This window comes from Hoplias malabaricus, chromosome 5, assembly GCF_029633855.1.
Source record: "Hoplias malabaricus isolate fHopMal1 chromosome 5, fHopMal1.hap1, whole genome shotgun sequence".
NCBI lineage: Eukaryota > Metazoa > Chordata > Actinopteri > Characiformes > Erythrinidae > Hoplias > Hoplias malabaricus.
This window is the reverse complement of record NC_089804.1, coordinates 38,356,590-38,379,527: the sequence shown is the minus strand read 5'-3', so window position 1 is coordinate 38,379,527 and position 22,938 is coordinate 38,356,590. Positions and strand designations below refer to the sequence as shown.

Here is a 22,938-nt window from a genome sequence, read left to right as displayed (position 1 = left end):
CACACACTCACCCAGTCACTCACACACACACTCACACCTGTGGACAGTTTCACACACACTCACTCTCTCACATGTGGACAGTTTCACACACTCACCCAGTCACTCACACAGTCACCCAGTCACTCACACACACACACACACACACACTCACACCTGTGGACAGTTTCACATACACTCACCCAGTCACACACACACACACTCACACCTGTGGACAGTTTCACACACACTCACTCTCTCACATGTGGACAGTTTCACACACTCACCCAGTCACTCACACACTCACCCAGTCACTCACACACTCACACACCTGTGGACAGTTTCACACACTCACCCAGTCACTCACACACTCACCCAGTCACTCACACTCACACCTATGGACAGTTTTGCACACTCATCCTGTCACACACACACACTCACATCTGTGGACAGTTTCACACACACTCACTCTCTCACATATGGACAGTTTTACACACTCATCCAGTCACTCACACACTCACCCAGTCACTCACACACACACCTGTGGACAGTTTCACACACTCACCCAGTAACTCACAGTCACACCTGTGGACCGTTTCACACACTCATCCAGTCACAAACACAAACACACACACACACACACACACCAGTGGACAGTTTCACACACATTCACCCAGTCACACACACACACTCACACTTGTCGACAGTTTCACACATTCACCCTGTCACTCACACACACTCACACCTGTGGACAGTTTCACACACATTCACCCAGTCACACACAAACCCTCACACTCACACCTGTGGACAGTTTCACAAACTCATCCAGTCACACACACACACCTGTGGACAGTTTCACACACACTCACCCAGTCACACACACACACACTCACCCTGTCACTCGCACACACACCTGCAGACAGTTTCACACACTCACACTCACACATGTGGACAGTTTCACACACACTCATCCAGTCACACACTCACACCTGTGGACAGTTTCACACACTCACCCAGTCACACACACTCACACCTGTGGACAGTTTCACACACTCACCCAGTCACACACACTCACCAAGTCACTCACACCTGTGGACAGTTTCACACACTCACCCAGTCACACACACTCACCAAGTCACTCACACCTGTGGACAGTTTCACACACTCACCCAGTCACACACACACTCACACATGTGGACAGTTTCACACACACTCACCCAGTCACACACACACACACACACACAGTCTCAAATCTCTAGTTCACAAAACAAATCTCTACGCTGGTCCTGGCCCCGCCCCCTGTGTTTGAGAGGTGTGTGTATTGTGTTGGATGCTGCGCTCCGCACATGGTCCTCTCCACTGGCCGTGTGTGTGTAAGTGTGAGAGAAAGAGAGCGAGACAGAGAGTGACACTCTGTGTGTGTGTGTGTGAGAGAGAGAGAGAGAGAGAGAGAGTCGTGCGCGATGGCCGCTCGCGCGCTACTCGCGCTTCTGCTGGCGCTTCTGAGCGTGTCGCGGGGCGCTCGCGCATCCCCGGGCTGCGAGCTCGCGCACGACTGGCGGCCTCAGAGCGAGTCGTGCCGCGCGGAGCTGGCGGAGATCATCGTGTTCGCGCGCGTGCTCGCCGTGCACGAGGAGCGTCCGTACAGCGCGTACAACTACGTGCAGGAGGGTCTGTTCTTCCTCGCGGAGATCGAGCTGCTCTGCGACCAGGCGTGGGGCAGCATGCTCGAGGTGCCCGCGGGCTCGCGCTTCAACGTCTCGGGACTCGGGTACTTCCCGTGCTACTCGTACAGCGTGGTGGAGAACAACAACTACTACTTCTTCCTGAGGTGAGAAAGTCGTCTGGAGCAGCTGCACATGAGCTGCACCTAACCTTAACGTCACCGTGTTCAGTGCGAAGTGTCAGCAAGTCTGTTACAAACTGTGGAACTGTGGAAGTGTGTTCTCTGGAGTGCTGGTGCTCCATCCACAACCCTGTGTGGCATTATATGTATACATGTGCATTCTTATAAGCGAATCTGCATATTGGGTTATGTAAATGACTGGTCAGAACAGCTGACCTCCGAATAGTGAGGCCAAGCCCCATATAATGCTCTTTAACTATGATGGTCAAAGATGGTCATTGGCGTAGAGAGCAGTAATGTCAGACTTTGTTAGCTGTGTCCAGTTGTTTGTGTTGGCTGTGGGGGGTCTCTGATCCACCTGGCATTGGAACTGTACATGGATCCAGCTGCTAACCTAATCCAGCTGTGAGGGAATGACCATTCACATTCACTTAGGAGGAACACTCATGTATCTTTGCATGGGACACATAAGTAGTGCAGTTGGAGGGGGGGGGGGGGGTAAAAGGAAAGAACACTCAGAGAAAGAGGAAGAGAGCATGGATGTTAGAGAATGATTGAGGGTGAAAAACATAAAAGAAGAGAGAGAGAAAGAGGGAAACAGTGAGGAAATGAAAGAATGAGGGAAAGAAATATTCAAATTAGGGGCAGTGGTACATTACTGTATTAAAAGTGAAGTCTTGAATCTAGTGAGGCTGTTAGAATTGTGTTCCCATGGAACACTGCTACCATGACACTGCTCTTCTCTCTCCCTGCTCTTTCGGTGGCACAGTTATGAGGAGCCACTGTATTATTAAGTTGGTTAGCTTAGTGGATAACACTGCTGCACTCCACGTGGCAAATTAAGGTGCAGCTCCTTGGGCAAGACTCCTAAAACTCCTGCCAAATATTGTAAACGTAGAGGAATCTCTTTCACTGTGTCCTAACTGAAATGATGCAAGCAAGCAATATGCCAACACAATGAGACATGTTACAGGACGCCTACATCATAAGCATTGTGTCTGTGCATCAATTACTTGCTAATCTGTAGGGGGTGGGGGGGGTATCCTAGACATGCTGTTTATTAGATCACATCAGTAATAGAAAAGGCCAGTTGGTAAAAATTGGCACATCGCATTGTTGTGTTGATTATAACTACAGGGTGGGCCATTTATATGGATACACCTTAATAAAATGGGAATGGTTGGTGATATTAACTTCCTTGTTTGTGGCACATTAGCATGTGCAGCACCTGAAACTACGGATACTGGAAGCCTGTGCTAGCATTTCTCCTGCGGTGTTGCTATCAGTGTATGAAGAGTGGGAGAAGAGGGTTGCATTGACAACCCAACACCATGGGCAGCACTTATAAGTGGTCAGAAATTTGTAAATAACTCATGACAGAATAAAGTTACGTTAAAAAAAAAACATTGTTTTACTTGTGAAATTCCCAATAGGTTTGATGTGTCACATGTCCCTCTTCCCATTGAGAAAATAAAAGCTGCATCCAAAATGGCCGACTTCAAAATGGCCGCCATGGTCATCACCCATCTTGAAATGTTTCCCCCCTCCCATATACTAATGTGCCACAAACACGAAGTTAACATCACCAACCATTCCCATTTTATTAAGGTGTATCCATATAAATGGCCCACCCTCTAGAGTGCTCTGTTGTTTTTGTTGACACTTCATCACCTCGCTTGAGGTTAGGATACATTTTGGGAAGTAATCCAGTCATTGTTGCTGCTAATGTATATATGCAAAAGCCACCAGGTCTGAATCATTATTTCCAACTTCAGGTTTTGTGGATGGGCTAAACTTCTGTTGGTGGATAATGGCAAATGCACAGGTTTTTGTGACATCACAGAAAGTATGACTTAAAAATGAGCTGTTTCCATATAAGACTTGTTGGCCTGGGAGTAGGGCATTGATTTAAGCTTGGCATCAAGCTCCTTCACTGCACAATGAAAAAGAAACACACAAGATATTTCAAAAATGGATCTGTAATCATTCACTGAAAGGTTCTTTAGGGGAAATAGATGTTCGTGGAATCGTCATAAAGAACCTGATATTGCTCCATTTGAACACAGACACCAAAGCATCCAAGGGATTTTTATGACTTCACACATTGTCCCAGCCAAGTACTCAAGGCATAAAGGAAATGCTAAGGTTCTTTCCAAGTGCTCTGCCATATGCCTTTTCTTCTCCGCAATTCAATTACATGGAACTGACACTGTGAAACAGGGTGTAGTATATTCCCAGAGTTTAAACCAGGTCACTGTGGCAGGAAACATGGTCAGGAGCAGAGAGAGAGAGAGAGAGATGCTTTATTTCTTCTAAACTGAATTTCTGTAGTACCCTAAAATGTGCTTGAGTTCAGCCTCTCATTTGATCTTGACCTTCCGTCTCAGAGGGAACATAAACTTACATCTCCAAGAATTAGTACAAATTTAACTAAAAAGATCACTCCAGATGTTTCTAACATTCATGTTTTGTTCCCTATGATATGTAGTTATTTTATGGTCACCAAGCAAGCTCCTGTCCACTGGTGGCGCTGTTTCGCTAAATCCAAACCAAACTGTGTTCTTAATAAGTACAAAGTATAAAAATGTACAAATTCACCTCGTGTCCAGTCTATTTATGCTTTCTGAATAAGTTGAATACACCAGCTATCTTTATAATTGGGATAAAAATTCAAATACAAAATAGAAATTGCAGCTTAAAATAACTAGAAATAAATCTGCATGAACTTCAATTACAAATTACGAATGAACAAACTGTACGTAAACATCACACCTCGTTTGTGTACAGTTGCATGCACTGCAACACAGCATCTGTCATTGATAAGGAACACGTTTCTACAGATCCTGTAATTATCAAGAAAAGCACAACCATCTGAGGCATTCAAGTATATTTAATTACACAGTACATGCAGCTACTGACAGCTTCAATGCTACCAGGAACAGGCCCTGGCACTGAATATGCACTTTCATGATGTCATACTTTCCATTGTTTTATTTATCTTTTTTTTATTATTATTATTTATTAATATATTTAAAAATTCAAATTAGCAACATAATTAGTTCACTTTAGTTGAAAGCTGTTGAAAAGACCCAGAAAATAGAAATGGTTGCTCTGGAGCAGTAGTACATGAGCTAATGTTACCACGGTCAATGCTAAATGTTGGTCCCCAAGCATTGGTGGAGTGATCTTATTGTGGTCAAGGGGACGAACACTTTAGCAATACCCTTGATTCTAAAAATGAACTTTTAGCAATACAGTGTGTCCACCAGAAAAGTTTGGAAAACCAAATGTGCAGTCAACAGAATGGCCGACAGCTCCTATTACCAGACTCAATGAGCAAAACAGACTTACTAAACCTTCCTGCAATATACTTGCCCTATTTTACCGTCCCCATCAGCAGAAAGACAATGTGCATTTGTGCCCACATCAGCAACCCCCACACTACAACTAAAGCTTTAAAGAAATGAGCTTGTGCAGACAGGTCTGGGCCGGGCCTTACCCACCCCAAGGTCCTCTGCTTTTTCATCACCCCGCAGATAACTAATGCTGCCCTGTCTTTCTACCTCCATCAAAGGCATTCCACAGCACCCCCAGCCGTCCCTTATGCACGTCCCAGGCCAAGTAAAACAGTCCTAGCACTAAGGTGAACAAGGAGGGAGTCGATGTTGTAAAAAGATGAAAACTTTCTCATTCAAGTCAAGACCCAGTCTAGACTTAAGCTATAGTCCTCATTAGCTAGCACACTTTTCGCTCTCCAAAACAGTGGGACTTTGTTGAGCTGCTAGAGAGCAATGTGGAGTAAACAGGAAAAACAGAAAAAGAATGGCAATAATAACTGAGATACAATGTTTTCTATGGACAGAGATGTAAGGCTCCTCAGAAGCATTACAAGGTTCCTGTTCCCCACTCAGCAAGCCTTGAGTTTGTAAATAAGGCTGAAGGGATCGCCTGATGTAAACAGTCAGATAGCAGTACAAAGAGATGCCGTTAAAGAGCCCATTCTTATCTACAAACGGCTCTTTTAGTCAAGTCCCCCTCCAGGTGAGTCTCAGGGGACGGCTGTGGAGTGGTAGACGGCATTGTTCTCATCACCCCACAGGTGCTGAGTCAGCCGGTTTGGAGACATTTCCATTTCACTCACCTTCCCTACCCCCTTTCCAATCCCCTCTGGTAAGATCCACATTTCCTGTGAAACATTCCAAACGACAGTCTGCAGAAGCCTGCCACCAATCAATCAACACTCTCTGACTCCCGAGGCAGCCCCCAAGAGACAAGAGGAAGAGGAGGAGGAGGAGGAACAGACATGTGTTGAACACAGCTCTAGTGCTCTGCTTTCTTTGCTGTTGTTTAAGAAGAGGGTTTCTCACCAAATGAGAAATGGTTAAGGCACCACTAGGGATTGAACTACTGTTGTGGCATTCAAGGATGTTTGGGAGTGTAAGAAATTACTTGGTTTTAACTGGTTACTTGGTTTTCCACTATAAAGCCTCCCAAAACAAAATGCAGCTGGTGACATTGCAAATCACAGTTTTTAGCGGTAACTGTGGTCGTTGGAAACCACAATAGTGGCAGCGTTACATTAGCACTGTTTACTCATAGTGTATTTGCATGTATTTGCATTTCTCAGTTAGCAGCTAACTTAAGCCCAAAGTTGAGGACTGTTGAAATAGATACCACCCTCAGCTCTGTTCCTATTGGACAGGCTTGACTTTGGGCTTAAGTTAACTGACTAACTGAGAAATCCTGCTTTGTGGAAAAGCCCCCTGGTTCCAGGTACCAAATTTGACTAAAGGAAAAGCAAAAAAGTAGAGTAGAACAGAGTTGAGAAGCATAGGTACCATGCACTGGAAAAGCCCCAATAGTCCCCATAACTGAGGTACAAAATAATTCTACAAAAGAGCATGATCTAAAAGAGAATTGTAACATGGATGCTTGTTTGCAAGTTTGTAGTTTAGACCCAGTGATGTTCTACAAAGAGGGGGTTGGGTGATTGATGTGGCCATTCAGACCCAATCCACTTTTTCTGCCCCATGTGATGTTTTGAGGCATTTGGTTTATTCATTTACTACATCTGCCACTTATTTGGTGCTCATGCTGAGCGACAACTCAAAAGACTCCAGATGCAAATCCTGAATATACAATGAACTCCAGACATATTGTTAGCTTTCTCATCTGTTGACAAATGACGCACCAGCCCACAGATGGCCAAGACTGAGCAGCCCATTGTATAATGACTTCTGGAATCCACAAAAGAACGTACCCTTACATTAAACCTTGCAGTGGTTTTAAATTCATATTTGAGGGTTTCATTTCAGATTCATTGGACACAAGCACAGGGCCAGAACAATAATAGCCATGTCTCTCACAACTTATGGACCTGTGTGCAGAGATGCAATCACTGAGGCTCTGCCAAGTGAATGGAGCACAAGGAATATTATTACTCTGGGTGTGTGTGTTTATACTACATACCCAAGACCTAAACCAGTTATCCAGCTGGTTCCAGTGTTTCAGGACAAATCCCACAAGTCAAACCATCAGAAATGTTGAGAAACTAGGGAAACATGGCATGGAAATGTTAATCAAAACCAAATGGGCTCTCGGCTAAATAACATACAACTTGTCAGGACCTTGCTAGAGAGGGTTTAGGGTGATTTGAGTGGGCTGAAAAGGCACTTAGGGTTGACGAGTGAGTCGTTTAAAGGAATCTGAGAAGGCACACTTATCAGTTTTGCTAAAGTTTAACTTAATTAGCTTAAACCTAATGGATCTAAATAAGGACCCAATACCTTCTAGAAGAAAAACTTTCAGATCCTTGAAGAACTGTTCAATTGACAGCTCTTCGAAACTCCTGTCAGATTAATCTCATAACGAGGACATCTGGAGACAACCATGAGCTTAGGTTTAACATAGGTTTGAATGGGAACATTGTCCTTTGGAATCAAGCCTGTTATTGGCCCATGGATATAAACTAAGCAAGAATGAATACTAAATAAGCATTACCTTGCACCAAAGAGAAAGAGTTGCTCCTTGGATTTCCAGTAGTCTCTTTCCACAGGCACCCTATTGGCCGTAATGCCAGAGGGTTGGAAATCAACCAGCCAACCAGCACAATTTGCTTTGTTTCTGGGTTTAAATCTGTTAATAGGGGAGTCACAGCACATGCACGTTCAGAATGCGTAGAGTGTAATAAATCAGAGTCAAACCAGCACTGTAAAAATACTTCACAAGGCTTTCTATACTGTCAGATGTGCTGTGTTTATCTCTGAGTGAGTGTGAAAGCTTATTCATAGCAGCACTGGCACATTCAGAGCTGATCCCTGTTGTGTTTAATCAGAGGTGAAATGTTAACGCTATTAATTTTCATGTGTTTTGTTGTTTAAAATGACCATTTGTGACTTCAAACATACCCACGACATTAGCAACATATCACGTTATTAAAAGACAATGACAGATGAAACGTCAGAAATGGTGGCCATCAACTCCATACTTTGGCTTTAGAAGATATCACTGAGCTAGTCATATAAGACGTTCACAACAGTGAAAATACAACTGGAGTTCATAGGATTTGGAAAGTTCTGGTAGGTATTTTCAGGACAAGAATGTGCTTCAGAACAATCAAAACAATCAGATTTGCATTTGGGTTGTGCTTTAGCCATTAAAAGATCATAGACTTGAGGATTCTGAGGGCAGATTTTGGAAGGATTTCCCCTTATTTGCACTGTAATCTGGCCAAAAGTTTGACAACTTGTCCCCAGATGTGTAATCATGTTTCAAGTGCACATCTGGGCCCACAAAACATTACAAGAGGACAATAGAACTGTAGCACCTTGATTATTAAGAGTGTTTACTGTCTCATGCTTGAAGAGAGCAACACAAACGAATATTTCCAGACTACTGTTATTGGATTGTGGATTTACAGCCAAAGAAAAGGCGGAAATAAACATGCAACATCCCAACGGCACCACATGTATCACAGATGATGAGCATACCAAACCACGTTCACCAAGAAAATCCTGTCCCAAACCATGTTTCACTCATTATCCAAGCACTACAAGCTTCCAAACCACGTCTGCAACTACAGAGACTTGCGTTTAGGAGCGTGTTTAATTCCCAGCCAGTCAGTGTATGTATACTAAATATTTACTGTTCTATAATGACCCCTCTTTGGGGCACAGCGCTGGAACACTGACCTTGATGAACCTATGAATTCCTAAAAAAATTCACCCTCACCCCCCTCACTCCTTCCGCCTTACTTCCAGTGTCTGTCTTTTTCTCAGTGTTTTTTTGTTTTTCCATAAGAAATGTTAACATTAGTTCTTTGGATTCTTACACTCTGCTTCTAATGACTTTCCGTGTAAATCTATAGCACATGTTCAGTTCGTTGTGTCTATGTGTATGAGGTAACAGAAGGAAGACGTTCTGTTTCACACCTGGGCAAGAGCTAAACTTTTCACACCTCATAGCTGTGCTTCATGAAGCCCAGAAGTTCTTGGACAGAGTTTGAGATGAGTGGAGGAAGGTTTTTTTGAACCAAATTAGAATCAGCTCTTAGTCTACACCAACTAAAGACTTCATTCATAACTCTGTAATTCAAGGTCAACTGCCTAAATCCAAAGCAGTTCCCCATGGAGCACCATGTAGAACATGAGGTTTTAGCTTATAGGGTGTGTTTTAAGTAAATTGTGTGCCGTTTGGGATTTGGGGAGATTTTCTCAGTCAGGCTGTGGATTAGTGTCTTTAAAGAGCACTAGACTTTACCGCCCGAGCTTTTGATGCTCCTCCAGAAAGCTCAGAGGGGATCCGGATGAATGACCTCAGGGAGATCAGGCTCCAAAATCAACACCTCGTCCTCCACTAAACATACATGTGCCCAGAGAAAGAGAGGAAGAGAAACAAACAGGTCAGACAAGTGCAGATATTCCAAATTTCAGATGATTTACTTTAAAGTCAACATAATCAAAACTGCTCTCAGTGTAGTCACACTTTACATCTTTATTTTACAGTGTAAACAATTCAGAGAGGCACTGTCTAAAGACAGTAATCAAATTAATAGCACTGTTTTTCACTAGTTTATGTTAACTTTGATCAATAACGTTTGTTTGGAGGGCGTTTGTAGGGATATCCAACTCATGGTTCCAAGCGAGCTGAGCAAGGACCTAAATGTGACGTGTAAACTTTACAGTGAACTGTTTGGCATCACTTGTAAAATCTCCAAGTTACAGTAGCGAATACATTTGTTTTTATCCCTCTAATAAAAGTGGCAGCTCATAAAATACTATGTGGTCTTTTGAAGAAGTTCAAACTTTCACTGGATTTGTGGGTGACGAAAGAATCCAGCGAGAGCTGGACGCTGCAATGAGGAATGAAAAAGCTCCACTGGTTTCTCTCAACTGATGCATGGCTAAGCCATGTTAAGTTCCCAATAACAACCAGAGAAAAAACAAAAAGAAGCAAATACACAATGAGTCAACAACACTTAATATTACCTCAGCCATTGTTGAGGTTTCCCATTAGTTGGTGTTGGTGTTTTGCTACTTCTCCAACTACATTTGAGGGGGAGCTGTGATAGTGGAAAAGTACCGGGGACCAAAAAGTAAGAAGAGTCAAACAGAGTTAACATGCCATGAAAAAGCATAATTTGGGAGTGCATTCATTTGCAAATTGATATCTTGTGCAATTTCAAACTGAAAATGCCATATAAAGGTCAAAACGTCCTGACTGCAGATTCATGTTTTTGGTTATTAGCTAACATTGTATTGTGCTGTATTTAGGTACCCCCAAAGACTCAAAGAAACACAACACAGATTTATTTGTACTGATAGCTCTTCAGGTTTTCAAGCCTCCCTTACACAACCACTAACCTCCCAGTGACTCATTCATTTCCTGACCTCTACAATAGCTCACACCATTCCTTTTGCTCTCCTCAAACATTTGTCAAAGACTTGAATGGATACTCCACAGGTTTCCATCCTCTCTGTCACATTTTAAAAATTGCACTGCAAGCCATTGACATAAGATTCCCTGACCTCCAGGAGAGTTCGAACATGGTTCTCTGAATTAAAACATTAAACACTGGACTGAATTTGTCCCTCCTCTGGCTACTTGTGGCTGGCAGCCAAAACTCACAGGATGAATAAAACAAAGTCCAACCTTAATCTAGAGGCAAAACATAAAAAGAGTTTCCCCTTTCCCCAGCCTCGAGCCAGTGTAACCATGGTTATGATATGAATATTTCTCCAGTATTCTGATAACAGACTTTTCTCGCTGGGAAACAGAGCATGTGTGTGTTCAGAGTTTCAGAAGAGCAGCAAGGAACCATTTTTAAACTGGTAACTCACCCAGGAACTGATTGCTCTTCACACATGATACCATCACTGATCACATCAACACATCAGTGATCTAAGGTTTATCTACATGGACATCTTACTAGATACTGTTTGAATGAGCAAGCACACACAAAAACTACATTGTTTGTATAATCTCCCTGAATTATTGAATAATAAATATTCATAATATACAATATAATAGAGCTGTATTATTTTATTCTGATACTTCATGTTTAATGTATTATAATGTAAATGTAATATTGTAAAATATTGTAAAAATATTGCATAAAATGTAAAATAATATTGAATAACATTTAGGATTTTGAATCTTGGATATTAAAACTGTTTATGGAAGTCTCACAATGTTTAATTGTAACAAAAAAAATAAAAATAGTATTACTTTGATTATTATTATTTTAGTTGTAGTAGTATAGTAGAAGGAGTAGCTCCAGTAGTATTAGCAGTAGTAGTAGTAGTGTTAGTAGGAATAGTAGTAGTAGTAGTGTTAGTAGTAGAAGTAGTAGTAGTGTTGCCTGGAGTAGGAGAAGTATCAGTAATAATTTTAAGTAGTAGTAGTAGTGTTAGTAGGAGTGTTGCTAGGTGTAATAGTAGTATTAGTAGTAGTAGCAGTAGTAGTAGTAGTAGTCTGTAGTATTAGGATTAGTTGGAGTAATTGTAGTAGTATTAGTAGTAGTACTACTACATGTAGTATTAGCGTTAGTTGGAGTAGTAGTCGTAGTAGTAATAGTAGTATTAACAGGAGTAGTAGTAGTATCTGTAGTATTAGGGTTAGTTGGAGTAGTAGTAGTAGTATCTGTAGTATTAGGGTTAGTTGGAGTAGTAGTAGTAGTAGTAATAGTAGTATTAACAGGAGTAGTAGTAGTATCTGTAGTATTAGGGTTAGTTGGAGTAGTAATAGTAATAGTAGTATTAGCAGGAGTACTAGTAGTATCTGTAGTATTAGGGTTAGTTGGAGTAGAAGTAGTAGTAATAGTAGTATTAGCAGGAGTAGTAGTAGTATCTGTAGTATTGGGGTTAGTTGGAGTAGTAGTAATAGTAGTATTAGCAGGAGTAGTAGTAGTATTTGCAGATCTGTATCTGTAATATGTATTGTATTTTTATTTTCTCTATTGAAGGATGGATGAAAACTACAGCATCATTCCTCATGGAGTGAATTTCCAGGACCCCATCTTCCCCGACACTCCTGAAAACCACCGCATGTTTGCCAGCCTTTTCCAGTTCTCCAACTGCTCGGCCGGGACCCAGGTCCACATGTACACTCCTGAGTGGGAGGCCCAGGAGGACAGCAGGGTAAGAGCCCACTCCCTGACCTACTATTACTGTACACAAAGACTGTAATGAATAGTCGAGTTTATTTCAACCCTTAATCTCTGTAATTTGCCTTGAGTGCGCTTTTAGATTCTTAAAGCTATGGTGGCTTTGGAAAAGCATATCATGGTAAGCCCTTAATGAGTACACTATACCAGTCACCATCAAAGCTGTGACCATATGGAAAATGTAGGATGGACAAATGGAAGCGGTGGGTGGCCACTCTGTGGGGTGCAGTCAACATTTTGTTATGTTCAGTGTTTAAAAGCTTGAAATGCTCTGGGCTGTTGTGGAACTGCATACATTTGGGAGTCCAAATGAGTAGCTTCAGGATTCCAGTTCCAAATCATCCCACTACCTGACTTCACCCAGTACCATGCTCTCAGGAATAAATGCGATGCCCACAAATCTAGTGGAAAGCCTTTCTAAGAAGTAGCAGCTGTTTCTGCAGGAACGTGGGGATTATATTTTATTGGCACCCTAGATTTTTTGAGGAAATGTCAGATCAGCCATAAATGTTGGGACTAATAATATAATAATCACAATAGTAGTATAGGATGAAGAAGTTGAGTGCTATGGCTCTCACACACCTCGCCAAAATGAGAAAACGAAAAAAGGATGCTGCAGAATTCCTCTCTCCATGTTCTTCTAGAGCATTCCTGTGGTTCCTCAGCTTCTGAAGAGAGTGAGGAATGCTGTCAGCAAAAAGACATGGAACATATGGCGGTTGCATGTTGCTTCCTTTCAGACTCTAAACAGCTTCAAACACATCTCATGCTGCTCTAAGTTCAGTAAGGGTGTTCTGCAAGTTCCAAATCCCTTGTGGTTTGCAAGGCCATACAACTTCGCAAGATAAAAATAAGAGGTTGAGATCTTTCTTACACACAGTTTATGTCTGGGTCAAGGTCTTGGAGCCTTGGGAGTAGTGATTAGGGTCTGACAGGCCCACTTTGTTTCTTTAGTTTCAGGGTTCTCTTTCCTTCCATAAATCATGGGTGTATATTCAAGCCCATATTACACACACAGAGACTGTGTTTCTAATGCGATTCTTGTTAAGGTTTGCAAGCCTTTCCATACTTTTGATGCTACGTCTCACATCGCATTGCTGTGTCAACACCCGCCTCCACGCTGCAAAATCTTGCTCCATCATTATTTCTTTCCTCTAGAAAAAATTAATAAATCATGATGCATTCCTTTCAATGACCTTGAAATCTGTGTCTGGGAAGCTGGTTTCAATCAGGTCCTGAACACCCATGAAAGTCTTCTGTCACGGCACAGCAATGAGAAGGGCTTAGGTTGCATTAATGAGCAGTTTCGGTTCGTATGTGTAATCAGAAACAAGGCCAAGAAACAGCAGACATCATTGGCTTTAATAATTGCCTTCATTTTAACGTTAAGGAGAGCAAAGGCAAACGTAGCATGTGGAAAACTGGATATTTGCACTCTTTCTCTCTCTCTCTTTCTACCCTTACTGAAAAGCAATGACGACAGGTCAAAAATGCTGAGTTAGCATGGCTACATTTTCCTGAGCATTCTAGTGAGTATGGTTTGGTTGCGTTATGGATTGTACTCCTGTCATGGGCTGTTTCTCAATGTGTTCTTTATGTACCTACCTCACTGTGATCTTGCTTGACATTAACCTCCCTTGCCAAAGTTAACACAGATCCTAGTTTGCCCCAAATAAAGAGGATACAGTAGCACATGACTTGCCAACGAGTTGCAGCATCATGACTCGACCCTCAAGAACTTCCTTCCATAGAAGACAAGCCCATTCTGTGAATTCATGCTATTTAAAAACTACCATGCTTTCTCCCACCTGGGAACCTGGACTGAACCATTATTTCCAGGGAATGGTCTAGTCCTCCTCCAGCTCACAACTAGCTCCGCCCCTTTACTTAAATCCTCAGCTGTAGCTGCTCAGACCCTCATTAACTCTACTTCTTAAACCCCTGTGTTAGACCAAGGCTGTGTGAAGGCTGCCTGTGTATCACTTGAGTTGGGTTGTGCATGTGGTTTGAGCATGGCCTGTCCTGACTATGAGTTTTCAGCATGAGTTCTGTTTTCAAGCCAAATTTTAATTTAAGAGACTAATTTAATTGAGAGTGGACTTTCAAGGCCTTACGAAGCTATGAAATTTTACCACTGCCATAATCCTAACAAGTGCATATGTTAAGCAACTAGTCTACATCTTGGTTCTCTTTGTCTATAACACCATATTCTAGCTAAATGGGATCTTAAAGCATTTCCTAAGAAAGAACACGCAGGACAATTGTCGAAATGTCAGATCTGTGAGGAATAAAACATAGATGACAGGGAAACCATCTTCCTCCTGAAAGTAATAACCCCGAAGTGTTTACATACCTGTGAGGTAGGTAGCTATGTGGATGTCAGCGGTTTACTGAGCAAGCTGCCTGCAAGGCTGCAGGTTTGGTCATGGATCATTACTCCTGTATGTTTGTACAGAAAGGCCTCGTGTCAAGCGCAGTGGACAGTGTCCAAACAGTGAGAGACAGATGGTCTGATATCGCTTCATAGAGGTATAGGTGTAGCCTATGATTTTCTTTGCCTATGCTATCATGCAGCATAATATTGTTTAGTCTGGTTGCACCATGCATTAGCAACTCTCCAACAGGCTGTTTTAAAGGAGTTCCGTAAATATTATTCCCAGTTTTCCAAGACTTAATGTACTTATATATTATCCTGCTTTTAACACTTAAGCCCATATGGTAGCAATACAAAAAGAGCAATTCAGGAAATCTCTGTTTAGAAATAGCCATGCTCTCTGGATCATCTGAGACTCATTTTCAGGGTTAAGGTACTAAAACCAGACACTAGCCAGACCTGCCAGATGTATTACAGAGTTAGCACAAAAGCAGAGACCACTTTCATCTATTCAGAGGGGACATTTATCTCAACTTTTAATGTCAGTTAATTTAGGATTTTATTTTTTTTTTTGAGGGGGAGTGGTCATTTGGAACCATGTCTATTTGTCCATTCAATGTTCCCTACATTTTAAATGGTAGCTGGCATTTTCAAATCAGTAATACACACAATAGAAATCACCCTGTTTGCCACAAATGTTCATTTTCTGCACTGCAGTAATACGTGGTGGTGGTGTGTTAGCGTGTGTTGCGCTGGTGCAAGTGGATCAGACACAGCAGTGCTGCTGGAGTTTTTAAACCCTGTGTCCAATCACTGTCCACTATAATAAACACATCTCCCTTGTTGCCCCACCTTGTAGATCTAGTGTCTGAGAGAGCAGCTCATCTGTTGCTGCACAGTTTGTGTTGGTCCTTTATCAGTGGACACAGGACGCTGTTGGTTGGATAGTTTTGTTTGGTGAACTTTTTTATTTCAGAGAACGAAGCTATTTTTAATGAAAGATTTTGCAGCAGTCAGCAATTATAAAGATTGACCACTTGGGTCAAATAGCGGCCTATGGGTTCTAATGGAACCCCAGGCCCAAAGGCAGTCTGTCCACCACGCCTTTGGGATTGTGGTCACTGTTTGATCCAACTATGTCAGAATTAGTCAGAATCATCTTAACCCTGCTGCTTCTTGAATTCCTATTACTCCGCATGTGCCAAACCTCCAGGAGATACGTTTGCTGGTGCTCTGGAGCTATGATGACGAAGGCTGGAAAAAAGTACGTTGAGGATGTGCCTTCACCTCAAGCTAGAGAACATACTGAGCCCCATGAAATGAGGCTAAGCCACCATACTTGTGGTTAAGTCTGCTTATCAAAACCATCAGTGGCTTGCCCTCTCTTCAACAAACACTGCTCTATATACCGTGGTAATAAGGCACAGATACTTTCAAATGAAAAACACCTGGGCCCTTCCTCAGGTGCCACCACTACACAGAAATCCCAGGCTAGTTTAGCAAGCCATGTAAATATTCAAACCTCCTCATATTTATTCATAAACTTTACATAAACTAATTGTGTGTTATGATTATTTTCAAGTGCCCAGACCTGATGTACAAAGCTGCATACGGTTACTTCCAAACTAGGCTTACTTTCACAGCAAATGAGGCTATGAAGTGAACATCAAAGATAAAACTGACATAATGTTCATAAACCTGGACAGTAATGTCATTTATAATTCACGTATAGCACTAGACAGGCAAACTAGAGCTCCCAAAATGAGGTAACCACACATGACGCAATGTGGAAATTCAGCTTTTAAGTTAAGAGACATGAACATTCCCCCAGCAAAACAATCTGTCTTGATTTAGAACCCTTCCAAAAGCCTGTAGAATTACATTTCACAAGAGTGAATCAAACCGGCCACCAACACGCCTTTAAATCAAGTTTGAACACTTAGCTGAAAAAGGAAAGGAAATGAATAACAAATGTTCTTGTTTACCTGACAAAAAACATCCAGCACTAATAGAGTTCCACTGAGTCTTTGCCTTCTTTCTTCTCTTTGCCTTTGGCTGTAGAGACTGCACAGGCTTACTTATGTTGCCTTCACAACCAAGGAGAAACTGGGAAGCGTTCCACGTCCAAAAAAAGTTGGGACTATTTGAAATTCAAATGAAAAACATACAGAAAGTAGTGATTTGTCAATCCATTTGTCCTACATTTACAGGAAAACTGCACAAAGGCAATTAATGCTTTGCCTTATCGACTTGTTTTATCCATCCATCCATCCATTATCTGTAAGCGCTTATCCAATTCAGGGTCGCGGTGGGTCCAGAGCCTACCTGGAATCATTGGGCACAAGGCGGGAATACACCCTGGTGGGGGCGCCGGTCCTTCACAGGGCAACACAGGCACACACATTCACACACTTTTGAGTCGCCAATACACCTACCAACGTGTGTTTTTGGACCATGGGAGGAAACCGGAGCACCCGGAGGAAACCCACGCGGACACAGGGAGAACACACCAACTCCTCACAGACAGTCACCTGAGGCGGGAATCGAACCCACAACCTCCAGGACCCTGGAGCTGTGTGACTGCGACACTAACCTGCTGCACCACCACCTGAATAAGAATTTCAATATTTTTAATTCACTGAATTGGCACATTAAAGAACATTGTTCTTAAACAGCAGCACGGTGGCGCAGCAGGTTAGTGTCGCAGTGCGGTGCTCCGGTTTCCTCCCACAGTCCAAAAACACACATTGGTAGGTGGATTGGCGACTCAAAAGTGTCCGTAGGTGTGAATGTGTGTGTGTCTGTGTTGCCCTGTGAAGGACTGGCGCCCCCTCCAGGGTGTATTCCCGCCTTGCGCCCAATGATTCCAGGTAGGCTCTGGACCCAACGTGACCCTGAACTGGATAAGGGTTACAGATAATGAATGAATGAAATTCTTATTCAACATAGTTGTGTAAAAAAAAAACAATAAGATTTTATACATGACGGAAACAAGTTTTAGATCAAGTGCCAGCCCACCAACATAATTTACATATAATGATGATTAAAGCTTACTGTAATTCATGCAGATTTATACACGTCTGGCATTAAATGTAATTGTAGAGTGATGTGACTGTGTCCTGTGATTATCTTCCTAATAATAACAAATTTAAACAGTGTTGTAGTGTATTAGATTATTTTATTTCACTAGATGTGCTAATAAAAATAAATAAATATGCCTTTAAATGAAACATGGATTGGATGCAGCATTTGTTATACTTTTTTAATGTAGTTTTGACCGTTCTGCACACATTAAGCACAATTTCCACATTAAACTTTTACCTTCCAATTCAAACTTACTCATACCATATCCACATTGCCTTTCCAGCTCCTATGCTCCACGGTGCAGAAAGCCCTGTTCGAGGAAGAGGAGAAGGTGAAAACCCTCACCCAGAAGGTGAAGGTCCTGGAGAAAGCCAACAACCACCTGAGGGACAAAGTGAAGAACATGAAACGTCTGTTGAGGCAGGCCAAGCGGGAGCCCAAGGATCAGACGGTGCTCCTCAAGCAGCTCCACGAGTCTGAACCAGAGCTTCCCCACCCTCATCAGGACACCACTCAGGACCAGAAAGCTGTCCACAAGAAGGTCCTGCCCAGGAGGCTTAAGAACTAGAGAACACAGTCTCATCATTGCCAGGGAGTCCTGATGACTGCACACCATGAACACTAGCAGGTCTTTGACACAACTGACCACTTTAAAATTAATGTTCCTAACAGGTTTCTTTGGCCTGGACATATGGGTCCATCACAACCTTATTGTGTATTCATTTTTTCCATTTATGCTCTACTTAGGGTACTTGTTTGGTTCCAATACATTGAACAGGCTGTTCTTGTTACTATTTCTTTAATGGCTCATATATGTAAATGACCTTTGCACTGATTGGCTGCCCTGTACTGTGAGTCATTCAGAAAGCAGGTCTGAAGCATTCTTTATAATGTCATCATGAACGGTTAGGCTAAAGTGCTCTGTAGGTATGTATGTATGTAAATGCACTGATATCTGTGAGATCACAACAACAGCTAATGCAAAACCGTCTGGGGTCTGAATGGGGAACATGGGGAAAGTTCAGTTTTACCATGATGCGAGTCCTTTTAACTCACACTTTTTTTTTCATCTATTCTAAGGTTATTTGGTTCTCCCTTGGTCTTGCGTTTAAAGAACACATTTGTTGTTTAGATTAGTTCATGTATAACATTAGATGCCAATTTTATTAGCAGTAATATTGTAAATTATGGTCTGATTAATCCTAGCAAGTGTCCCTCCAGAGGACAGGCCTGGTCACATGGCTAGTTCATGGTTGTATACTAATTTCATTGAACATATCGTTATATAACAGCAGACATATCTACAGTATGTATTAAGCTGTGTTCAAAATGGCTTCCTATTGACTATTCCCTAAGTTAGTCAATAAATATAGTGCACTTTTAGTGAATAATTTCAGAGACTACCCTGTGCATGCTTTTACCAAACATTGCAGTGTGTTTTGGGTATCTGCTATACTCTAGTGTACATTGGTTGTACGCTACTCCTTAAAGTGCACTGTGAGGTTGTTTAAGTGCACTGAAAACACCACCACTTCAAAATGGCTGAAACCCAGTATAGTGCACTATAATAGCGAACAGGGTACTGTTTCAGATACAGCATTAGATATCATGACAGCTTGGCAGGTGACCGTTTATCTTTCCATCATTTTAGAAGAAAAACTGCTGAACTATGGTCCAGTGTCAACGGCTAGTCACATGCGGTTCAGTTTAACCAGTGCAGTTAGTACACTAGCATTTATTTTACAATGTACGCTATACATCCATTATCTGTAAGCGCTTATCCAATTTTAGGGTCGCGGGGGTCCAGAGCCTACCTGGAATCATTGGGGCGCAAGGCGGGACTACACCCTGGAGGGGACGCCAGTCCTTCACAGGGCAACACAGACACACACACACATTCACACCTACGGACACCTGCAACGTGTGTTTTTGGACTGTGGGAGGAAACCGGAGCACCCGGAGGAAACCCACGCGGACACGGGGAGAACACACCAACTCCTCACAGACAGTCACCCGGAGCGGGAATCGAACCCACAACCTCCAGGTCCCTGGAGCTGTGTGACTGCGACACTACCTGCTGCGCCACCGTGCCGCCCGTACGCTATACAATATTAGGAAAAGTTTTGAAAACATGGTCAAAAGAAGTGTTTAAGTTTGAGTTCTGTACAAAATCTCAACATTTAATCTACAAAATTACATACTGTAAAATAAAATATACATAATATAAAATATGCCATAAATTTGGACCATGCTTTGATCCTAGTACTTTAAATTCACACTCTGAAAACGGTAAGGTGTTATGAAGGTAGTTTGAGTGAAGGACCTAATCTAAAACTCCTCCTCCTGCAAATGACAAGCCCCGTAAATACTCTCTCCTCTTCTGGTTTCTGTAATGAAAATATTTGCATCCCTCTACTACCCCATCACTTCCCACTCTTGTAGTATTTTCAAACAATTTTTCCGTCTCCAGTTCCAACCCAAAAGCTGTTAGATGACCTCCCCCAAACAAATCCACCAACATTGGGAAGGTGCGGACAAGCATGTGCCCTCCACTGAGACACACAATGTCAACTTTCACACAAAGCATTGGCACTGGAGAGCCCCATGTACCGGAGGAGAGCAGTGACTGCCCAGGTTCATCACATCAACTCACAGCTGGGGGCCCAACTTTTGCATGAAATTGTATAGTAGTGGGTATAGTGGTATTCCAATGTGTAACGAGTGATAGAGTGTTTGATTAATGAGGAAAAGCCAGGCAGAGCAACATACCGAAGCTATAGCATTGGGTACTGTGTAAACAATGTCAAATATGCACAGGATTTGACTAGTTATGTCTGTAAAAGAGCTTTTTTTCGGCTGATATTGTCTCTTCACTTCTCTGGATTTTGTTATGCTTTAATTTTCCAAAGTCCTCTTAAGATTCCAGGCAGTGTGTGCGAGTGTTTTTGTACTTAATCCTAGTGAAAATGTTTTTTTTATATATTTACAAACAGGGCGCTGAGCGCTCAGTAAAGGCAACCACTACACAGCAAAGCTTATTTTACAGCTAAAGGTTTCAGCATTTACTGAACCACGTTTTTTTTTATTTTTATCATGATTGTGTAACGTTAAAGTGGGTAAAGTTATTATAATGAAATATAAACCATGTGTTTTTTTGTATGTTTAACATATTCCCATGTATGCATTTTAAATAAAGAAATAAACTTTCAGTTTTAGTATACATGTCTATATTGCATTTATAGGTTTTTTCAAAAAAGCCCCACTGGTGACATATTTGACCCTAATGAGATCCTTTTACATAGCCATGACTTAGTAAGATGTGGGAAACAAGATGACATTCAAGTTATAGCCAAGGTGTAGTGAGGTTATGAAGAAGTAAATGAAATGCCCCCAACCCTTAGCTAATCCAATATATGGCACCACTTTACTCACAACTAAACTGTGGCTAAAAGTTAATCACCTCTTGTTCATGCCTTACCAAGCCATGTCTAGTAAGTTGTAGGAACCAGATTTAAATGCATGGCTATGATTCATTCATTCATTCATTATCTTTAACCCTTATCCAGTTCAGGGTCGCGGTAGGTCCAGAGCCTACCTGGAATCATTGGGCGCAAGGCGGGAATACACCCTGGAGGGGGCGCCAGTCCTTCACAGGGCTGCATGGCTATGAATTTGTTTTTTATTAAGAAAGGATGTCAACACTGTCTCTGTGTTCTTGCTTTACTGGAAATACACAGAGAAATGTAATTGTAAACCTACTCATCCTAGTTGGCCCTCACCAAGTTCAGACGAATGCCATTTGTTCAGATTGATTAGAAGATGGCAGATGATCTTAGATAAAAATAGGGTGACCAGACGTCCTCTTTTACCCGGACATGTCCTCTATTTTAGACTTAAAAAATGTCCGGGCGGAATTTCAGAAACGTCCGGGATTTTGTTTTTCTAGAGCTTACATAGAACTTTGAGAAGTTTCGTTCACAAACTAGTCCCGCCCTCCCCTACTCCGATTGGTTCGCTTGAGTGAGAAGGGGGCGTGGTGGAGTAGCCTAACATCTTCTGATTGGACGGTCTGACTGTAGAGCTACCGTTATTGGTCGAGAACCTTCTCTGTAAATATTTAATTGGTCAGTCGGCACGTCAGTAGTCCTTGTTTACGTCAGGCAAAGTTCATGTACCTACCCTCATCTCGAGCAGCTATCCTGAAACGTAAATGTCAGTTCTCGGATGAATTAAAAAAGAAATTCCCATGTTTTCCCATGTGTAGCAAATAAAGGTGTAAAGTACCTAAATGCACACATAGCAAGACATGTCCTCTTTTTCACCATCTCAGACCTGGTCACCCTAATAAAAAGATACAATACAGTGAAACCCATCCTTAGATGAACATCTACTCCCACAGTAACGCCACAACAGCACCGTTTTACTATTGCTCTCTCAGTTGGACCAGCAGCCATAGAGACATAGATCAAATTAAATGAGGTTCATGTTGCTTTTGAGCCATGATTAGTGTATCCCTCTCTTCTTAATATCTCTCTCTTTCTCAGACATTCTGTGAGGGTCACTCTTTTGCAATATGTAGTTTCTATTAGGAGCCATTATGAGTTCTACTTTGAAATATTGACCCAGTGCAATTTCATTTCACGGTGAAGCAAAATATCATTTGTTCTGGGAGCTGACACAAGGACAGCAGTAGTGTCCATTTGTCTTATTGTGAGGCCTCTCACTGGTCATGAGAAGGTAGAAGCAGACTTATACTTTAAAGAATGGGCTTGTATTAATTCCTTGGGGCTGTTGCTTACAAATAAATGGTTTCTTAATGTGTCAAGGTATGAACTGCAGTACATCTCTTTACATGATGTGGAAGCTCCAGCTCCAGCTACTGTAACATGCCTATTCATCTCTTTCAGTGATACTGCAGTGGTCTCACAGCCCAGTTCTGATGATGCATCTTGAAGGCAGATGCAGTTTTATGGTTGGATTTTGGGGTGTTTTTAT

At 42.0% G+C, this 22,938-nt stretch overlaps 1 protein-coding gene across 1 annotated transcript; it reads left to right on the top strand.

The window, feature by feature from the left end:
* The first annotated feature begins 1,344 nt into the window (after positions 1–1,344).
* On the top strand, positions 1,345–21,116 carry ccdc3b (coiled-coil domain containing 3b). Its single transcript, XM_066671927.1, has 3 exons — positions 1,345–1,807; positions 12,285–12,459; positions 18,227–21,116. Exons 1-3 carry the CDS (start codon positions 1,440–1,442, stop codon positions 18,509–18,511), a joined length of 828 nt encoding a protein of 275 aa, XP_066528024.1. The 5' UTR covers positions 1,345–1,439; the 3' UTR covers positions 18,512–21,116.
* Positions 21,117–22,938: the final 1,822 nt, after the last annotated feature.

What these genes read in the sequence shown, in the direction of transcription:
- ccdc3b (XM_066671927.1), top strand. Translation starts at nt 1,440, where the DNA reads ATGGCCGCTCGCGCGCTACTCGCGCTTCTGCTGGCGCTTCTGAGCGTG. An exon ending in AACTACTACTTCTTCCTGAG is followed by an intron (nt 1,808 to 12,284) that starts GTGAGAAAGTCG and finishes TCTCTATTGAAG; the next exon opens with GATGGATGAAAACTACAGCA. An exon ending in AGGCCCAGGAGGACAGCAGG is followed by an intron (nt 12,460 to 18,226) that starts GTAAGAGCCCAC and finishes TTGCCTTTCCAG; the next exon opens with CTCCTATGCTCCACGGTGCA.